Source organism: Hemitrygon akajei, chromosome 2, assembly GCF_048418815.1.
Source record: "Hemitrygon akajei chromosome 2, sHemAka1.3, whole genome shotgun sequence".
NCBI lineage: Eukaryota > Metazoa > Chordata > Chondrichthyes > Myliobatiformes > Dasyatidae > Hemitrygon > Hemitrygon akajei.
Window position 1 is genome coordinate 3,780,961 of NC_133125.1, and position 21,338 is coordinate 3,802,298.

Here is a 21,338-nt window from a genome sequence, read left to right on the forward strand (position 1 = left end):
ATTTGACAGGAGAGGAAAGTGAACCATGGCAGAAACGTAAGAGTCAGGGACACCAGGGGAGGTGATAGGCAGACGAGCAGAGATAAGAGGTCAGAGTGGGGAATAGAAGAAGGGGGGCGAGGAGGGAAAATTTCTTCCATTGCCTTGTGTGTTGTTCCATAAAGCCAAATTTAATCCTATATCTTAATGTGTGTGTGCCCCCTTCTAATTTAGTTGAATTCCATTAGCAATGTGCTACTATAATAATACATGATAAAACAAATCGGTTTCCCATTATATCAGGTTTTTTTAAACAAAAGATTTAGTGGAAATTCGAGAGACTGCAGATGCTGGAATCTACGGTAACCAATCATTACAGTGAAGTGTCATGACCCTAGACGTCAATTGCCCATTTCCCCTCCACAAATGTTACCTGGCATGCTGAGTTCCTCCAGCAGCTTGCTCGTCAGTAACGTTTTAATATTGCTGATGCTATTTGTATTATTATTGATGTCTCACAAAAAAATAAATTATATGCTGGTACTTTTTTCATGAAAGTAGTATAATGGTATTGTTTAGGCTTTTGGGTTAACAAGGTTTGTAACCTGTGCAAATATCATAAATTGGCAAACCTTATACCATATTTCTGAGATAATCCATTGAAAAAGCATAGATCTTCGTAGATCTTAACGATATTAAATTAATTATTCAAAATATGCCTTCAAACTAAGCCAGCTGAATAAATATTTTTCCTATATACGACAAACATTTGATTTTTGAATCACGGTTGTACTAATCACTGTTCATAATTTTTCAATGTATATTTGATGTTTTCGAAGGATACTCCCTCTACATGTTAGAATATACATGGGCTTTTCTGAATCCTGTCAACCTCCCTCAGTAACCCAAGACAAATCATCAGTCATGAAGTGAACCATGTTCAATGATGGTGGATAAATACCATTAATATATCAATAAAAAAAGGCCACAATACCACACCAAAGAATTGTCTACAGCTGGATGACAATCTGTGCCTTTGTCTGATTTGGGGATAACTAAAATCCAGTGGGGGATGAAGTCAAAACTGACATCAGATTGTCCACAAAAAATTCCAAATTGCAAATAGAATAGTAAACTGAATCTTTGGAGAGAGTATAGTTACATTAATAACAACTTTTAAGGCATTGAAGTTACATGAATGGACTTCAGGGATTAATAAAGAACCTTCTTAAATAAATAATCCATTTGTCTCTGTGTCAGGTGGCGTACTGGCCTGCTTGACTAATATGATTAGGATATAACCACCACAGCCCTAGGCAGATCTAATTTTAGCTTTAATCTACTTCTTAACCTTCAGAGAACTAATGTAAACAGTGCCTACCAGTGGTTAATTACATTAGAGTTTCTATTTTACTGAAGTGCAAGGGCAGTGGTACTGAATTAGCATGTAGAAGAAAAAGTTAACATGATTACTGTGAATAATCAAGCCATTTACTTCTTCATTTGGGCCTCCTTCACACATCACTCCCAGTTTCTGACTGTGCAGCCAAACTGTTAATTACTTAACAGGAAAATATAGCATGAAACCATATCTTATGTGTATTCTAAATGGACGTCACTGTAACATAGTGGTTAGCACGACGTAATTACAGCTCGTGGCATCAGTGTTCAGAGTTCATTCCCAGAGTCAACTATAAGGATTTTGTATGTCCTCCCCATGAATGCATGGGTTTTCTCTGGGTGCTTCGCTTTCCTCCCACAATCCAAGGATATCCTACCACTTAGTATGTTAATTGATCATTGAAAATTATCCTGTGATTATGCTAGAGTTATATCGTGAGTTGCTAGCAGCCTACTTGAAGGGCCAGAAGGGCTTTTTCCATGTTATATCTCTAAATAAATAAATAAAGGTACTTTTTATTATTGGAGTGTGAGTGTTATTGGCAGCTAGCATTTATTGCCTATGCTATTATACCCTTGTGAAGGGGTGATGAACTGACTTGAATATTTCTGGTCCTGAACTATTCTGGTCCTTCAGCACCTACAATGCTGAAGGGGAAGGGATTCAGGATCTAGATTTGGTGATAATTTAAAAACAGTGATATTTTTCTAAACCAGGATGATGTGAAGTGAATCTGCAGGATCTGGTTTTTCTGAGACCTTCCTAATCTTGACCTTTGTGCTGGTAGAAATTGTGGGTTTGTTTTCAATAACTGCAGCATATTTTGTAGATGCCATATACTGTAGCCATAATGCAAATGTGCACAAAGATCACCCTTGACTATTGGGATTTTTCTCATCAGTACTGCTATAGATCTATTACAATGTACTCACTAGAGTTTCCAGATCTCCTCTGTGCTGCATTCATCGATTGGAATCTTCTAACCTACACAATACCAATACAATATTGTGATGAAACAACTACTTGCAAAAATTGTTGCATAAATCTAAGCATTTACATTATTGATTTAAGTGATCATTTCTAATTACTATACTGGGTGTCTATTTTATTAGGTACACCTGCTCATTAATGCAAATATCTAATCAGCCAATCATGTGGCAGCAAGTCAATGTATAAAAGCATGCAAATATGGTCATGAGGTTTAGTAGTTATTCAGATCAAAGATCAGAATGGGGAAGAAATGTAATATAAGTGACTTTTGACAGTGGAATGATTATTGGTGCCAGTTGGGATGATTTGAGCTTAGAAACTACTGATCTGGAATTTTCATGCACAACAGTCTCTAGATTTTACAGAGAATAAAAGAACATCCAGTGAGTGGCAGTTCTGAGGGCAAAATGCCTTGTTAATGAGAGTGTACAGAGGAGAATGGCTAGACTGGTTCCAGCTGACAGGAAGGCAACAGTAACTCAATAACCACACGTTACAAAAGTGATGTGTAAAAGAGCATCTCTGAATGCACCAAATGTCAAACCTTGAAGTGGATGGCCTACAGCAGCAGAAGACCATAAAGGTTCACTTATTGGCCACTTGGTTAGGTACAGAAGATCACCACTGAATTTATATTTATGATACTGTATAGAGGGAAAGAATAAAATAGGATAGATGGGCAACATTTTCACACAGAGGATGGTTGGTATATGCAACAAGCTGCAGAGCTGGGTACAATTACCATGCTTCAGAGACATTTGGACAGGTAGAAAAATAGAAAAAGCTTAGAGGGATATGGCCAAATGTAAGCAAATGGGAGTTGTTCATTTGGATGTCGTTTGCCTTAGATGAGTTGGGTCAAATGGCCTGTTTTCCATGCCATAGAACTCTATGACCTTTGCTTATACTTCTTTGAATATTATGTTTTATATTCACCTTTATAGTATATTCAGCAGGAAGCAGAGGGGCAATTATGAAAACAATTTGCAAAAGTGTGCAAAAATAATTTGTTTTTCTACTAGAGGGGGATATTAACTTGACTGTGATTGCCTTAGTACAAGGTTAGATGGAATGATGAAGATGGCGGAAATGGAGTTTATCGTCGAAATGTCAGTTATAATCAACACTTGTACCTGCCTGGAAGCCCGAGTAGAGTTTATTTGTCATACATGCTGGGAAAGCACTAGATCCTTTTTGCATTCAGGGTAGTTTATTGAGGCAATATGTAAAAAGTCTACCAGAGAGACAAGGCTCTGACTTGACCTTAGCAAATAAAACCTTACAGGTGGTGGACATGTCATTTGGGAGCATTTTATGAATAGTAATCTTAATACTTTAGAATTCAGGGTAGTTATAGAAAGGGATGGAGCTGGCTCTTAAATGGTATGAATGCTGATTTTAATAGCACAAGAGAAGACCTAGCAAAAGTAGGTTGTGTGTAGTTACCGACAGATAAAATTACATTGAACAAGTAGGAGTCTTTTAAAAGAGAGTTACCTAGAGTTCAAGGCCAGCATATCCTGGTAATGGTGAAAGGCCAATACAGCAAGATTAGGGAAATTTGGATGAGAAAGTTCGTTGAAAGTTTGATTCAGAAAAGGAAACATGATAGCTATCAGCAACTTCATTTAAGGTAGTCTATTAGGAATATGGAGGGTCTTGGATGTTATATAGGAAAGAAATCAGAAGGACATAATGGAACCGTGAAATATCCTTGGCAGGCAAGATTAAAGAGAATTTAAGATCATTTTATATGCATATTAGGAATTAGTGTCAGGGTAGAGTGGGTCCCCTTTGGTTTATCGACTTTGTATCAAAAAACTCTCCTAGACATCCTGAAAAGTTCCACCTCCTCCATGTCTTTTAACAAGTTTAATACTAATACACTTGTGCCATACCTATAAATCAGCTCTCTTCCAATTTAAGATATTAAACTTGAGAACCATTTATTGAAGGACAGCATGGATAATCCATCTTGCATCTCCACCTCTCTTTCATTACACCTCTTCAACAAAGGATTTCAGTGCATCATTGAAAACTTGGATGCAACTCTTCACCATTGTGCTCTGTGAGCTATAAGCACTGATTGGATATCACGATATTCAACGCTTACTAATGCATTGTACAGAGAGTGCTGCATGCACAAAGGAAACACTGCAATCCTTAAGCAGCATGAAGTTGTCATTCACTTCAAATATCTGTTTATGACTAATTGTTAGATGCCAATGAATATAAACTTAAGATGCAAGATTATGAAATTTTTAAAGATTTTTAAACATTTTAAAAGGCTAATTTGTCACATGTGCAACAAAACGTGCAATGAAGTATTTCACTTTACATCAAATCAGTTCAGCGAGGATTGTGTAGGGCAGCTCACAGGTCTCGCAACACTGCCAGTGCCAACATAGCATGCCCACAATTCATTAACCCTAACCCATACATCTTTGGACTGTGGGAGGATGCTGAAGAACTGGGAAGAAACCCAGGTAGTTATGGGGTGAGCATACAAACTCCTTACAGACAGCAGCGGTAATTGAATCCCAATCTTACAACTGGAGCTAACCATTATGCTGCCGAGCTACCCCACTCATTATGGAATTTAATATTTCATCAAACAGTAAAAATTGGAAAAATGTTTTTCAAATCCTTGTATGTAGTTCCATCTATGCATTGAAGAATTCGGAAGAAATACCAAATAAGTTTAATTTCTTTGGCTTGATAAACGAATAGGAGAAATAAGACAAAGACAACCTTATCACATGCTGTTGGAGCATATCCTTGTATCAATTTCGGAATATATAATATATATGAAAGCAAGGAGCATTTGACCCAAAAGTAAAATTTTATCACTTATAATGACATTTATTGTGGACTGTTTATGAGTGGGTTGGGAAGTAATGTATGCCATCTGTGGGAGGATTGCCAAGAAATACTTGCAAAATAGGAAATCTGGGCAATGGAATGTGTTTATAGTCCATTGTTTTAATTGATTTCATTTACATAACTAGATTACATTCAATTAGCATAATTTATACATGGAAATTTAAGAACATCAGAATAGAAGTAGGCCATTTCGCCCCCTCGAGCCTGTTGCACTATTCAATGAGACTGTGATTGATCTGTGACCTGACTCCACGTTCCTATTATTTTCCCACATTTGTTAAGATCTTTTCTATTATCAAATTTATATTGCTCTTGCATTTAAAATTGATAATTTACAGCTGCATATGTCATTTTTGTAAACGACTTTCAAATACTTTCTGTATATTGCATGTAGAACTGCTTCCTAAGTTCAAGATTCAAGATTGTTTAATGTTATTTCCTGTATGCAAGTGTAAAGGAGAACAAAATGATTGTTACTCGGGATCCAATGCAGCACAAAAAAAACACAGAAGATAACACAATATTTTTCTAAATTACAATAAATATAAATACATAATATAGCTTATATACATAGATTTATTAAATGGCCATGAAATGATTCTAGGATGTACATAAGATGACTGACAGGAAATTATAAAAGTATCAGAATCAGGTTTATTATCACTGGCATGTGTCGTGAAATTTGTTAATTTAGCAACAACAGTCCAATGCAATACATGATAAATACAGAAAACTAAATATATAAGTCAATTACAGTAAGTACATATATGTATGTTAAATAGTTAACAATAGTGCAAAAACAGAAATGCTATGTATTTAAAAAAGTGAGGTAGTGTTCATGGGTTCAATGTCCATTTAGGAATCGTACAGCAGTGGAAAAGAAGCTGTTCCTGAATCACTGAGTGTGTGCCTTCAGGCTTCTGTACTTCCTTCCTGATGGTAACAGTGAGAAAAAGACACGTCCTGGGTGATGGGCTTCCTTAATAATAGATGCCACCTTTCTGAGGCACTGCTCCTTGAGGATGTCTTGGATACTATGGAGGCTAGTACCCATGATGGAGCTGACTAATTTTGTAACTTTCTATAGCTTCTTTTGGTTAGATCTTCAGAAAACTTGACATCCAGGAACATGAAACTGATCAGCCTCTCCACTTCTGATCCCTATATGAATATTGGTTCGTGTTCCCTCATCTTACCCTTCCTGAAGTTCACAATCAGCTCTTTCGTCTTACTGACATTGAGTGCCAGGTTGTTGCTGTGACACCACTCTACTATCTCACTCCTGTACACCATCTCATCTCCATCTGAGGCTCTACCAACAATGGTTGTATCATCAGCAAATTTATAGATGGTATTTGAGCTATGCCTAGCCACACAGTCATGGGTATAGAGGGAGTAGAGCAGTGGGCTAAGCACACACCCTGAGGTACACCAGTGTTGATCGTCAGCAAGGAGGAAATATTATCACTATTCTGCACACATTGTGGTCTTCCGATTAGAAGGTCGAGGATCCATTTGCAGAGGGAGGTACAGAGGCCCAGGTTCTGCAACTTCTCAATCAGGATTGTGGGAATGTTAGTATTAAATGCTGAGCTATAGTCGTGAACAGCAACCTGACGTAGGTATTTGTGTTGTCCAGGTGGTCTAAAGCCGAGTGGAGAGCCATGGAGATTGCATCTGCCATTGACCTATTGCGACGATAGACAAATTATAGTGGGTCCAGATCCTTGCTGAGGCAGGAATTCATTCAAGCTGTGACCAACCTCTCAAAGCATTTCATTACTGTAGATGTGAGTGCTACAATACTCTTCTTAGTCACTGGTATAAGACAGACAGACAGACAGACAGACATACATTATTGATCCCAAAGGAAATTGGGTTTCATTATAGTCGCACCAACCAAGAATAGTGTAGAAATATAGCAATGTAAAACCATAAATAATTAAATAATAATAAGTAAATTTTGCCAAGTGGAAATAAGTCCAGGACCAGCCTATTGGCTCAGGGTGTCTGACACTCTGAGGGAGGAGTTGTAAAGTTTGATGGCCACAGGCAGGAATGACTTCCTATGATGCTCAGTGTTGCATCTCAGTGGAATGAATCTCTGGCTGAATGTACTCCTGTGCCTAACCAGTACATTATGGAGTGGATGGGAGACATTGTCCAAGATGGCATGCAACTTGGACAGCATCCTCTTTTCAGACATTGTTGCCTTTTTGAAGCAGGTGGGAACTTACGACCATACTGGTGGAATTAGTGGGTGCAAGGTGTTGAACAGCCTTACTGCTTGGGGAAAGTAGCTGTTTTTGAGTCTGGTGGTCCTGGTGTGAATGCTACATAGCCTCCTCCCTGATGGGAGTGAGACAAACAGTCCATGAGCAGGGTGGGTGGGATCCTTCATGATGTTACTGCCCTTTTCCAGCATCTTTCTGTATGTATGTCCTTGATACGCTGGGCAGTTTGACTACCCATTGTAGAGCCTCCTTGTCTGCTGCAGTGCAGTTTCAGTACAAACCAGTGATGCAGCTTGTCAGTACACTCTCTCCCGTGCATCTGCAGAATGAGTACGAATGTCGTGAGTGTGAATTCACTTCTAAAGTGGGAACCCGCTGCTTACAGTCTTTTAGAGACCAAAATTTCTGTTGACTTTAACCTTATTTTCCTATACAAAGCTACTTTTTAATCCAATCTTGTTAAGTATCTTGATCACAGCCAATGTTATATGCAAAGTAGTTACTTTGGATTTGATACCACAAGTGAAGAGGAGTCCGGAACCCAAAGAGAGGAATGCAGAGTCTTGTTTTATGATTTTACCACATCCACACTCTCCACTTGCTCTGGGTATCACTGACATTGCCAGGTTAAGGTAACCCAGTTATTATCAGGGAATGTGACTGAAGTGAATTAACACTGAATCAAATGTTGGAAAAACCACACATCAAAATGCAACCAGTTTCCTTAAATCTTGATACTGAAAGAGTTGTCCCCCCATGATGCTGCTCCAAGCCTTTATCAAATGTATCAACTCCACAGCTGAATCTTGGCATTGTGCACAGGAGAAGGTGGGCTTTCACTGGAGTTTTCTGCAGGTCTTTTACCTTACTTCTCTGTTTCTTCCCGTTCCCATTTCTATTGCTATCTACCACATTTTCTGTCCCATCTCTTGAATCCCTCTCCCTCTCATTCTGTTCATTATTTGTCCACCTAAGAATCTCCCTCTTCCTGACCCTCATTCCCCCCTTCCCTTTCCCATTCACTCAAATCTTCAATGTTTTCATCAACGTCTCTTTGTCTGCTCAACCGATGTTTTCCCTATCTCCTTCCCCCACATCTTTCTTTACCTTTCTTGTCACTAGTGTCTCCCAAAGGATACATGCCGTTCCACTCTTGCCTTTCCTCTCCCAATTGTTCCTTTGCATTTTCTGTTCCCATGCCCATCTCCCATTTCTCTCAAGCGCCTTCTTAATTTCATATCCTTTCCAACTCACATCCATCTATCACTTCCCCATTTCTGTCTTCCCCTCATTCCTACCCTAACCTTTCTCTTCCCCTCCTCTCCGTCTTTCCTCTTCTTTCTCCATTCTCTCTCTTTCTCCCTTTCTCCCTCTCTCAGGGGTTCTTGAACCTGGAGGATGTAAAATGTGTAAAGATTCCCAATTTGGTGATGATACAAAAATAAGTTGATGGGGATGATGTGATAAGATACAAAGAGATATAGATAGATTGAATGAGTGAGCAAAAGACTATGAATATCAAGTAAAGTTTAAAGTGGGGAGGTATGAAGTAAGAGAAATTAAAATGAGCTTATTATCTAAAGGGAGAGGGACAGAAAGCGAGTGACATAAGACATGTTACTCAAAATTGAAGAATGCAATGCAATGCTTCCCCTGCTAATTTGAAATTCTATTCTTTAGGCACTTTCGAAGCAACTGAATTAACAGTGCTAGTTTCTGTTTCTAAAGCATTAATTCATTATGTGCCGTGTTGTATGATGTGGACATGGTCTTTGACCATGATTGTTCCACAGAATTTTTGTACAGAAGTGGTTTGCCATTGTCTTCTTCTGAGCAGTGTCTTTACAACTTTGTGACCCAGCCATTATTAATAACCTTCAGAGGTTGTCTGCCTGACGTCAGTGGTCACATAACCAGGACTTGTAATAAGCACCAGCTGCTCATATGACCGTCCGCCACCTGCTCCCATAACTTCACATGATCCTGATCGGGGGCTAAACAGGTGTTACACCTTGTCCAAGTGTGACCTGCAGGCTAATGGAGAGAAGGAGCACTTTATGCCTCCTTTGTTAGAGATGTACCTTCACCCTACCACCATATCTAAAGCATTAATTCTCGTAATATTCAGAGAAATTCCAAAGAATACACTTATAGACTATGCAATCTGTACTTATAATTTAAACCTTAGCAGGCTAATGTCGTTCTGGTAAATCTTCCTATGGTAGGGTGCACATCATTCTCAGTGTTCTCAGGACTCCAAATGAGAATCCAATATTTTTATGTTTTGTTCCATTTTTAATTTTGGCACCTTATCAATGCTATCGTATTTAAGAATTACATATTCAGTATTCTCAGTAAAGTTGTAAAAATTATGACAAAAGTTAGCATTTCAACTATATTAGTTATATTCGACAGTTTATATCATATTATATTCTGTCACTATCATTGCATATTATTAGTTTTACATTTGGAATGTTTTATATACTTATTATCAAAAGCTGTTTGAATTCTACAGCTCTTGCTTATAAACAGAGAAGTCAGTGAATACGCTAGTGGTGGAACCAATCAATATTTTTAATAAATTTGTGGAGTGAAGCTGCATTGTTTTGGTTAATAGATCACACATGTATTGATTTCAATGGAAATGCTTGCAAGATATTGTAATAATTAAAAAGTCATAGAACATTGGTTTAGACTTTGGAGGGGTGTAGAAAAATTGGTTATTGACTGAAATTTTGGGGGTGAGTGAACCTGGAGGCTTTGCAATAAACGTCTTGCACATAGTCATTATAAAATAATGCCGTAGAACATGGACTTGATAGCCTGTCAATAACCCATTAAAGCAATGCAAATTTTGTCCAAAAAGAGTGTATGTGGATTTTTTGTAAATGTATTATGGCAAGAACCAGATGTTATTGACTTAATGCATTGAAATTGTGTTTCAGTGAGATTCAGATGATTTGCCTTTTGTCAAAGGTTCTTTCATCTGCTGAGTTCATGTTATTTTCTCCCCTTTCTAAATCCCTAACCTATAAGATCATAAGACATAAGAGCAGAAATAGGCCACTCAGCCCATCAAATCTACTCATGGCTGATTTATAATTCCTTCAACCCTATTCCATGGGTAGGCCGTTCAAACTCATTACAGAAGACACCAGGATTGAACTCCAAACTGCAACACCCAAGCTGTAATAACGTCACACTAACCACTGTGCTACCGTGGTGCCCAATTTATGTAAATATATTTAAGGAAAAGTTGGATATATTTTTGCATAGTAGGGGAATTAAGTATTACAGGGAAAAGGAAGAGGAGATGGAGATGAGTCCCTGGCCAGATCAGCCATGATCTTATTGAATGGTGGAGCAGGCTCAATGACCTACTCCTGCTCCTATTTCTTACGTACTGTGCTTCTACTCCATGTACTCCCATGCAGATTAGCCTCTGTCAACCAGATCATTTGGGAAAGGGGGGAGGGATCTCTCTATTCATTGTTCCTTTTATCCCTAATAGCTTGAGCTTAACCTGATATAATTAGACAGTATAAATCATGTTCCTCCTTTTTGTTTAAGGATTAAATATTTTGTAGCGAAGTCAGGCTGTGTATCAGAAGCTTTGTCAAACTATTTCATTTTTCCAGTTTTGGCTGGCGTGGTAGCTTAGTAGTTAGCGTAATGCCTTACAGCACCAGTGACCTGAGTTCAATGCCTGTAAGGAGTTTGAATGTTCTCCTCGAGAATGAGCCAGGTGCTCTGTTTCCTGCCGCATCCAAAGATGTACAGGTGAAGTTCAAATTAAGTTTATTTTCATTCAACCGTACACATGTATACCACCAAATGAAACGATGATCCTCCAGACCAAGGGGCACTGCACTGTGCATATAACTCACTTGCAAACTGCATAAAGTAAAATTTTATCGTGCATTTTGATCCGAAGTACGGCGGTATACATGTACAGCTGAATGACAATGAACAATTTGAACTTGAATTCCTCTGCAATTGCAAGTGCTACACTCACAATATAGTAGCTAATATCTGTTGCATTTTGCCCTAAATCCAAAGCTAGCTTCCATTTATTTAATAATAGAAGAAATTTTCAGGATCACACCTCAGCTCAAGAACAAGTTTCTATCCTTGCTCCTCTTGGGTGAATATGTAGCATAGGCACCATGCTTTTCCAAAGGCCAATGGGCCAATGGGCTGTTTGTACTGTATGTGCACACAGGGGTTGGATTATGGTATCTCAAGGCTACCTCCCTACAGAAAATGTACAGATTAAGACTGATAGATCTGGATAGAGACAACCATCAAGAGGCAATTGTTTTCAGTACCGTCCTTGAAGATTACCCACCCTTTCTACCTGACAGGTGCTCATGTGATTATGCATCAGAATGCTTTATACATGGGACAAATAAAGTTAATTGTTTTTAATCTAATCTTTTAAAGTTAATCTTTAGAAATCTTTAATCTGTTTAGTGAGGTAGTGAATTTAATTAAGGCCTTTAGGTGCTCTTGAAGCATAAACCTGATGGGAATTTTACAGAAATAATAGCAGGAGTTTCAAAGAAAGCCTATAAGTCATGCAGAAGGAAAAAAGCAAGAGGCATACCACTGATGCTTTATGAACCACCAGCTCAGAAGACAGCCTGGAAATTTAAAACAAAGTATGTTATACAGGGCGCAAGTCTCTGAAGTAAGTAGCTACAGTCAGAGATAGGAGTCCTTTGTGTCAGATGCAAACGGCGTAAGGCTTACAGCAGTTCTGTTGAGGAGTTTTCCTTGCTGAGGGAGAAGAGGAAGCAGTAGATTTCAAAAATAGACTGGAATATTTGATTTACTACACATTAATAATTGAGAATGTTGGGTGATTTTTTGTTGTTGCACATCAGTCTGTAAATGGCCAGATGAGCATTGGAAACACCTAATTCTTTCAATAAAGCACTTACATCCTGAAGGAGATTGTTGTAATGTGAGTATTATTAAAAGTAAGTTAATACTAATCAGGGAGTTGTTGGTAACGAGATGCGGGATCCAGGGTTGGTAGGGTCTTTACTTCCGCTCATTTTACTCCCAGTATGCATTGTATATAGTTCCTCCACCGATGCCGCACGAGGTACCTGGAAGCCTCTGTATTGTAAATATCATTTGCCGTCCCAGATAAAGATGCTCTTTTGACCATCAAGTTGTCGAGTGGTCTTTTTGTAAAGTAGAAGTTACCACATATTTTTGGCGACGAGGTAAACTGGTTTTGTGGATGGGTCGGCCCCGTTTTCGATCAGGAGCTGTGAGCGGGCGAGGAGCCTCGTGTTCGGATGGCTACGTTCGGAACGGTCGGTGCGTTCGACGAGCAAATCGAGGAGTGGTCGGAGTACGAGGAAAGGTTGGCCACTTTTTCTGTGCTAATGGAATTACTGAGGAGGCTAAGAAGCGCTCTATTCTCCTGAGTGTGTGTGGGGCAAAGACGTACAAGCTGATACGGAACTTAGCTACGCCGCGGAAACTGGGAGAAATTCCATACGACGAACTGGTCAAGCTTGTGGGGAACCACCACAATCTGAAGCCTTCGGTGATAGTTCAATGGTTCAAGTTTCACAGCCATGACTGGAAGCCAGGTCAGTCTGTGGGCGATTTTGTGGCCAAGCTTCGGCAGCTGTCGGAGCATTGCGGTTTAGGAGCCGTGTTGGATGACAGGCTTCGTGACAGATTAGCATGTGGCATTAATAATGCCGCTGTACAATGCCGGTTGTTGGGGGAAACCCCACCGCTGACTTTCAAAACAGCCCTAGAGATTGCTCACAGCATGGAGTTGACTGTTGATAATGCCAAGGATATACAGAAAGGATGTCGGGGGGTCGCAGTCGGCAGCAGTGCTCCAAGTCAGGAGGAAGACTGGTAGACAGGAAAAGCGGGTGGAATGTTTTCGGTGTGGAGGAGCGCACTATGCAAATAAATATTTGTAAATTCAAAGATGCTGTCTGCCATGCTTGTAGCAAGAAGGGACATTTCATTAAAAAGTGCTGGAGCATAAAGGGTAAGGTTAAGCCCGGGCAGGGGAAAGCTCAACAGACTCAGGCAGCCACACACCACCTAGGAGAAGCAGACGAAGAGGCAGTGTGAGCCTACAACATGTTTGGGGTGGAAACGGATGAGGGACCACCTGAACCATATTATGCCACAGTCACTGTCAAGGGAAAGGACATTAAGTTCAAGATTGATTCAGGGGCTACTGCATCGGTCATTAGTGAAGAGACCTACAGGAGGACATGGGGATCCAACCTGCCTCCCATCAGACCATCTAAGCTCCAACTCAGGACCTATACGGGGCAGCCCATACCTCATTTAGGGGTGTTATATGTGGATATTTCAGCTGGGGGCCAGAAGGCTGAAGCCAGGCTGGTAATAGCTAAGGGCAGTGGGCCCAGTCTTCTGGGCTGTGATTGGTTTTACAAAATCCGGCTCAACTGGCATGAATTTAAATATGCACACATGACGGAAGAGCATGAGGTGCAGTGTACAGATGAAGTCGCCGATGGCAATGTGAATGACAGACATAGTCCGGACACATCTGAGAGTGAGCTCGCAGCGCAGCTTGCAACTCTTCAGCCTATTACAGGAGCAATTGAAGTTACCCCCTCGGCACTGAAAGCCAGCAGGCCACTTCTAGTACGGCGAAGCAGTGACCCAGCTCTTGTACCACCAAGGTCCATCTCAGCCTGATGATCCCGCTAACAGGAACCTGCAAGTGAAGCCAATCGTAACAGTAGCAAACGGGGCACCCGCAGACTATGTAAGAACAGAGCCCCAAGGACCACCAGACAACCATTCAGAAAGCACTCTAAGTGATTTGACAAAGAAAGTAGAATTTTCTGGAGGCGGTGGCCCCCTGGGAATCCATGTGGTGCCTTTTAACTCTACGCTAAGTGGAAGATTCCTTGGCCTGAGTATTTGTGGTATTGAAGAGAACAGCCATTCAGGAAAAGAGAACCTGCTCCAAGAGAATGAATGTATCATCAAAATCAATGACTGTGATTTAACAGACAAGACCTTTTTTCAAGCACAAGAGGTTTTCCAAAATGCATTGCGATTTCTGGCTGTTGAACTCCAGATAGTTCCAAGTTATAACAATAGACAATAGGTGCAGAAGTAGACCATTTGGCCCTTCGAGCCTGCACCGCCATTTTGAGATCATGGCTGATCAACTACTATCAATACCCGGTTCCTGCCTTGTCCCCATATCCCTTGATTCCCCTATCCATAAGATACCTATCTAGCTCCTTCTTGAAAGCATCCAGAGAATTGGCCTCCACTACCTTCCGAGGCAGTGCATTCCAGACCCCCACAACTCTCTGGGAGAAGAAGTTTTTCCTTAACTCTGTCCTAAATGACCTACCCCTTATTCTCAAACCATGCCCTCTGGTACTGGACTCTCCCAGCATCTGGAACATATTTCCTGCCTCTATCTTGTCCAATCCCTTAATAATCTTATATGTTTCAATCAGATCCTCTCTCAATCTCCTTAATTCCAGCGTGTACAAGCCCAGTCTCTCTAACCTCTCTGCGTAAGACAGTCCAGACATCCCAGGAATTAACCTCGTGAATCTACGCTGCACTTCCTCTACAGCCAGGATGTCCTTCCTTAACCCTGGAGACCAAAACTGTACACAATACTCCGGGTGTTGTCTCACCAGGGCTCTGCACAAATGCAAGAGGATTTCCTTGCTCTTGTACTCAATTCCCTTTGTAATAAAGGCCAACATTCCATTAGCCTTCTTCACTGCCTGCTGCACTTGCTCATTCACCTTCAGTGACTGATGAACAAGGACTCCTAGATCTCTTTGTATTTCTCCCTTACCTAACTCTACACCGTTCAGATAATAATCTGCCTTCCTGTTCTTACTCCCAAAGTGGATAACCTCACACTTATTCACATTAAACGTCATCTGCCAAGTATCTGCCTACTCACCCAGCCTATCCAAGTCACCCTGAATTCTCCTAACATCCTCATCACATGTCACAGTGCCACCCAGCTTAGTATAATCAGCAAATTTGCTGATGTTATTCTCAATGCCTTCATCTAAATCGTTGATGTAAATTGTAAACAGCTGTGGTCCCAATACCGAACCCTGTGGCCCCCCACTAGTCACCACCTGCCATTCCGAGAAACACCCATTCACCGCTACCCTTTGCTTTCTATCTGCCAACCAGTTTTCTATCCATGTCAATGTCTTCTCCCCGATGCCCTGAGCTTTGATTTTACCCACCAATCTCCTATGTGGGACCTTATCAAATGCCTTCTGAAAATTGAGGTACACTACATCCACTGGATCTCCCTTGTCTAACTTCCTGGTTACATCCTCGAAAAACTCCAATAGATTAGTCAAGCATGATTTACCCTTGGTAAATCCATGCTGGCTCGGCCCAATCTTATCACTGCTATCTAGATATGCCACTATTTCATCCTTAATAATGGACTCTAGCATCTTCCCCACCACCGATGTCAGGCTGACAGGTCGTTAGTTCTCTGTTTTCTCCCTCCCTCCTTTCTTAAAAAGTGGGATAACATTAGCCATTCTCCAATCCTCAGGAACTGATCCTGAATCTAAGGAACATTGGAAAATGATTACCAATGTATCCGCAATTTCCAGGGCCACCTCCTTTAGTACCCTAGGATGCAGACCATCTGGACCTGGGGATTTGTCAGCCTTCAGTCCCATCAGTCTACTCATCACCATTTCCTTCCTAATGTCAATCTGTTTCATTTCCTCTGTTACCCTATGTCCTTGGCCCATCCATACATCTGGGAGATTGCTTGTGTCTTCCTTAGTGAAAACAGATCTAAAGTACTCATTAAATTCTTCTGTCATTTCTCTGTTTCCCATAACAATTTCACCCAATTCATTCTTCAAGGGCCCAACATTGTTCTTAACTATCTTCTTTCTCTTCACATACCTAAAAAAGCTTTTGCTATCATCCTTTATATTCCTGGCTAGCTTGCGTTCGTACCTCATTTTTTCTCCCCGTATTGCCTTTTTAGTTAAGTTCTGTTGTTCCTTAAAAACTTCCCAATCATCTGTCCTCCCACTCACCTTAGCTCTGTCATACTTCCTTTTTTTTAATGCTATGCAATCTCTGACTTCCTTTGTCAACCACTGTGGCCCCTTTCCCCCCTTTGAATCCTTCCTTCTCTGGGGGATGAACTGATTTTGCACCTTGTGCATTATTCCCAAGAATACCTGCCATTGCTGTTCCATTGTCTTTTCTGCTAGGATATCTGTCCAGTTAACTTTGGCCAGCTCCTCTCTCATGGCTTCATAGTCTCCCCTGTTCAACTGCAACACTGACACCTCCGAGCTGCCCTTATCCTTCTCAAATTGCAGATAAAACCTTATCATATTATGATCACTACCTCCTAATGGCTCCTTTACTGCAAGATCGCTTATCAAATCCTGTTCATTACATAACACTAAATCCAGAATAGTCTTGTCCCTGGTCGGCTCTCGTACAAGCTGTTCCAAGAATGCATCCCGTAGGCACTCTACAAACTCCCTATCCTGTGGTCCAGCACCAACCTGATTCTCCCAGTTCACCTGCATTTTGAAATCCCCATTAACTACTGCAACATTACCTTTGCCACATGCCAATGTTAACTCCCTATTCAACTTGCACCCAATATCCAAGCTACTGTTTGGTGGCCTGTAGACAACACCCATTTGGGTCCTTTTGCCCTTACTGTTCCTCAGTTCTATCCACACAGACTCTACTTCTCCTGACCCTATGTCCCCCCTTGCAAAGGACTGAATCTCATTCCTCACCAACAGGGCCACCTCACCCCCTCTGCCCACATTTCTGTCCCTACGACAGCACGTATACCCTTGTACATTCATTTCCCAGGTCTGATGTCCCTGCAGCCATGTCTCCGTTATCCCAACAACATCATAGTTACCCATTTACACCTGAGCTTCAAGCTCATCCGCCTTATTTCTGACACTTCGTGCATTCAGATATAGAATTTTTAGCCCATTTCTCCTCTCTCTGTTTAAATCGCTGCCTATTGTGCTTAATGCAGTTCCCCGAACTCCCATCGGGCTATACACCCCTAGGATTTTGTTGTCCTTCCTAAATTTACCTATTCTTTCAACACATTTAACCATGTTCCGTCAGACCATCCCTCTGTACATGTGTCCTCCTTATCACTTGTTCCGCCTCACCTTTCTCTACTACACACTTAATATTCCGGAACCGAGTAGTCCCCACCTGTCCTTTATTCTTCCTCTCGCTATCCTCTCTCACATTCTGGATCCCCGCCCCCTGCAAATTTAGTTTAAACCCCCCCCCCCCCCCCAAGAAGCACTAGCAAACTTCCCTGCAAGAATGTTAGTACCGCTCCAGTTCAGGTGTAACAAGGAACTCTATGAAAAATTTGCAATTGGGTCTATTCTGAGCCACGGTCATGACAATGGTTCAGAAACCAAAGTTCCTTCTTCAGTGCGTTCCAAACTAGGTGGCAAACCTGCAGATGCCATTTATCCCAATAATGCTGAGGATAGCTTGCCACCGATTTCAAAGAAGTTCAGTAGTCCAAAACAGTTAAGGAGCAATGACCACTTAATGCATACCAGGAAAGCATGTCCACCAGTGACTTTGCTAGAGGGAGAGACAATGGCAGAGCGGGCAGAGTCCCCTGAAGAGGATGGACATTCTCACGCAGACACACAGACCCCTCTCGTGTCCCCAACACTAGATCCACCAAAAACATCCTCACCACCTGCTGGGTCACCGAGGGTAGAGCGTAGATCACAGCACCCTTGCAAACCTCCTGACAGACTGAATCTTTGATTGGATAGTTTCTTTTGTTGTTAGATTGAATGTTGAATTTGCCATGTTTTTTAGGTGTTTTTGTATTGGTAACCTGTTGCTAATGATACCACTGTTTTTATTTCCCAGTTCTTCTATATTTGGGGAATGTTGGATTTTAAAGGGGGAGAACTGTTGTAATGTGAGTATTATTAAAAGTAAGTTAATACTAATCAGGAAGCTGTTGGTCGGGATCCGGGGTTGGCAGGGTCTTTACTTCCGCTCTTTTTACTCCCAGTATGCATTGTATATAGTTCCTCCACCCAGGCCGCACAAGGTACCTGGAAGCCTCTGTATTGTAAATATCATTTGCCGTCCTTGATACTTGATGCCGTAAGTATCATTTGACAAAAAATATCATTTTTGTAAAGTAGAAGTTACCACTGAGGTGAACTGTTGGGTCAACAGTGGAGGTAAATAGGACTAGCTGCCCATTGTGTTAGGAAGCTGAAACTGTTGATATGTGCTCGATGGAGACACTGATTAGATTTGGGCAGTGAGGAGATCTAGCAGCCACCTAGGTTGTGGAGTGCACTAACTGCACCCAGGTAGACCACAAGTGATGTCAAGCAGACAGAGACAACCAGAGAGTGATGGCAGGAAGTGAGGAATGAATAGCTCCTGTTGCTTAGGAGGAGAGAGCGGAGAAACCAGGCGGTCCTGCCCATGGAATCAACTATGAGTAGTTAGCATTCCAGGTTGTCATGAATAATCCATTATTAGGTACAGAGGAGATGTCAGGGGTAAGTTTTTTGTGCAGAGAGTGGTGAGTACATGGAATGGGCTGCTGGTGGAGGCGGAAACGATAGGGTCTTTTAAGAGACTCCTGGATGGATACATGGACCTCAGGAAAATAGAGGGCTATGTGTAAGCCTAGGTAGTTCTAAGGTAAAGACATGTTCGGCACAGCTTTGTGGGCTGAGGGACCTGCATTGTGCTGTAGGCTTTCTATGTTTCTGTGTCCGCTTAAAGAGAAATTTGACGCCTGGCCTTCGCAGCCAAGTGCAAAATGAAGTAGATCCTGAGCCGATGCGTTCAGTGTTTGCAGGTCAAAGTGACTCAATGCTTCAGCAACAGTTTCTTCACCTCCACCATCAGATTTCTGAATGTTCAATGAATCCATGAACACTAACTCACTAATTTTTCCCTTTTTTTGCACAACTTATTTACTCTATCTATCTCGGAGTCCTGCCATGTGCAGAAGTTCGCTGATGACACGGCCATAGTGGGGTGTGTCAGGAATGGACAGGAGGAGGAGTATAGGAAACTGATACAGGACTTTGTGATATGGTGCAACTCAAGCTACCTGCGTCTCAATATCACCAAGACCAAGGAGATGGTGGTGGACTTTAGGAGATCTAGGCCTCATATGGAGCCAGTGATCATTAATGGAGAATGTGTGGAGCAGGTTAAGACCTACAAGTATCTGGGAGTACAGTTAGACGAGAAGCTAGACTGGACTGCCAACACAGATGCCTTGTGCAAGAAGGCACAGAGTCGACTGTACTTCCTTAGAAGGTTGGCGTCATTCAATGTCTGTAGTGAGATGCTGAAGATGTTCTATAGGTCAGTTGTGGAGAGCGCCCTCTTCTTTGTGGTGGCGTGTTGGGGAGGAAGCATTAAGAAGAGGGACGCTCACGTCTTAATAAGCTGGTAAGGAAGGCGGGCTCTGTCGTGGGCAAAGTACTGGAGAGTTTAACATCGGTAGCTGAGCGAAGGGCGCTGAGTAGGCTACGGTCAATTATGGAAAACTCTGAACATCCTCTACATAGCACCATCCAGAGACAGAGAAGCAGTTTCAGCGACAGGTTACTATCGATGCAATGCTCCTCAGACAGGATGAAGAGGTCAATACTCCCCAATGCCATTAGGCTTTACAATTCAACTGCCAGGACTTAAGAACTTTTTAAAAGCTATTATTAATGCTTTTTGAGATAGTGATTTAGATGCATATCATATTTTTTACTGAGTTAAGTATTGTATGTAATTAGTTTTGCTACAACAAGTGTATGGGACATTGGAAAAAAAGTTGAATTTCCCCATGGGGATGAATAAAGTATCTATCTATCTATCTATCTATCTATCTACATTCCCCTGGATCAAGGTGCATAACCTCTACATATGACCCACGTAACACATAAATTTAATATCAGTTTTTGTTGTTATGTATCACAATGTCTGCTGCCGCAAAACAAGAAGTGGACAGCTTATATCCCCAGAACTGATACTGTAATAGGAATTGCAAAAAGCAATGAAGAACATATCTTTCAGAACATAATGTTCTTCCCCGTTCCAAGAATTTACAATGTCGACTGTTCAACTGTTCAGGTGTCAGCAGGAAAGAACTGTACATCTGTTCCTTCTCCAAGGGGCGGGAAATCAAGCAAACACTGAAACACAATGGAAGTGAAATACTTGGGCAGGATGTATCCATGAGAGAAACGTGTGCAGAACCAACATGGAGTAGAGTATTAGGTGAGCAACAGAGTTGGATCAGGGTATGGTGTTCTGGACTGACAGTTGTAGTTGGAGTCAGTGACCTTTCTTTACCTGAGCAATGGAAATACTCCCTTCCGCAAAAAAAATAATTTGGAAGAAGAACTTGTAATTTCTTTATGTGATAAGAGAAAGCAAGTTTACTTCAAGTTCAAATTCAAGTTTATTTTCATTGAACTGTACACATGTATACTGCCAAACAAGACAACATTCCCCCAGTCTAAGGTGCAAACACAGTATTTATGACTCACGTATAACACATAAAGTACAAATACCACAAATAAATTTCCAAATAATAAGATGCAGTTATGATAAAATTTAAACAGTAAACAGTATAATGCTACTGGCACTTTATACATGATGAGACCTGGGTGATGGCAGGGAGTTCAGTAGTCTTATGGCCTGGGGAATAAAAACTGTTTCCCATCCTAACAGATCTGTTATAGAAGAAGAAAAAAAAACAAAATATAATAAGAAAATAATTAAATAAACAAATCAATTAC

The 21,338-nt window shown here is 41.0% G+C and overlaps 1 protein-coding gene across 8 annotated transcripts in view; it reads left to right on the forward strand.

The window, feature by feature from the left end:
* arb2a (ARB2 cotranscriptional regulator A) overlaps positions 1-21,338 on the forward strand; it is a 549,148-nt gene that overhangs the window by 397,688 nt on the left and 130,122 nt on the right. Inside the window, exon 11 of one of the 8 annotated variants that reach the window (XM_073066489.1) lies at positions 18,430-18,481. The exons of the other annotated variants lie outside the window; for them this stretch is intronic. Coding sequence (XP_072922590.1) covers positions 18,430-18,461 — 32 coding nt within the window. The 3' untranslated portion in view covers positions 18,462-18,481. The remainder of the gene's footprint in view (positions 1-18,429; positions 18,482-21,338) is intronic. 8 annotated transcript variants of the gene reach the window in all.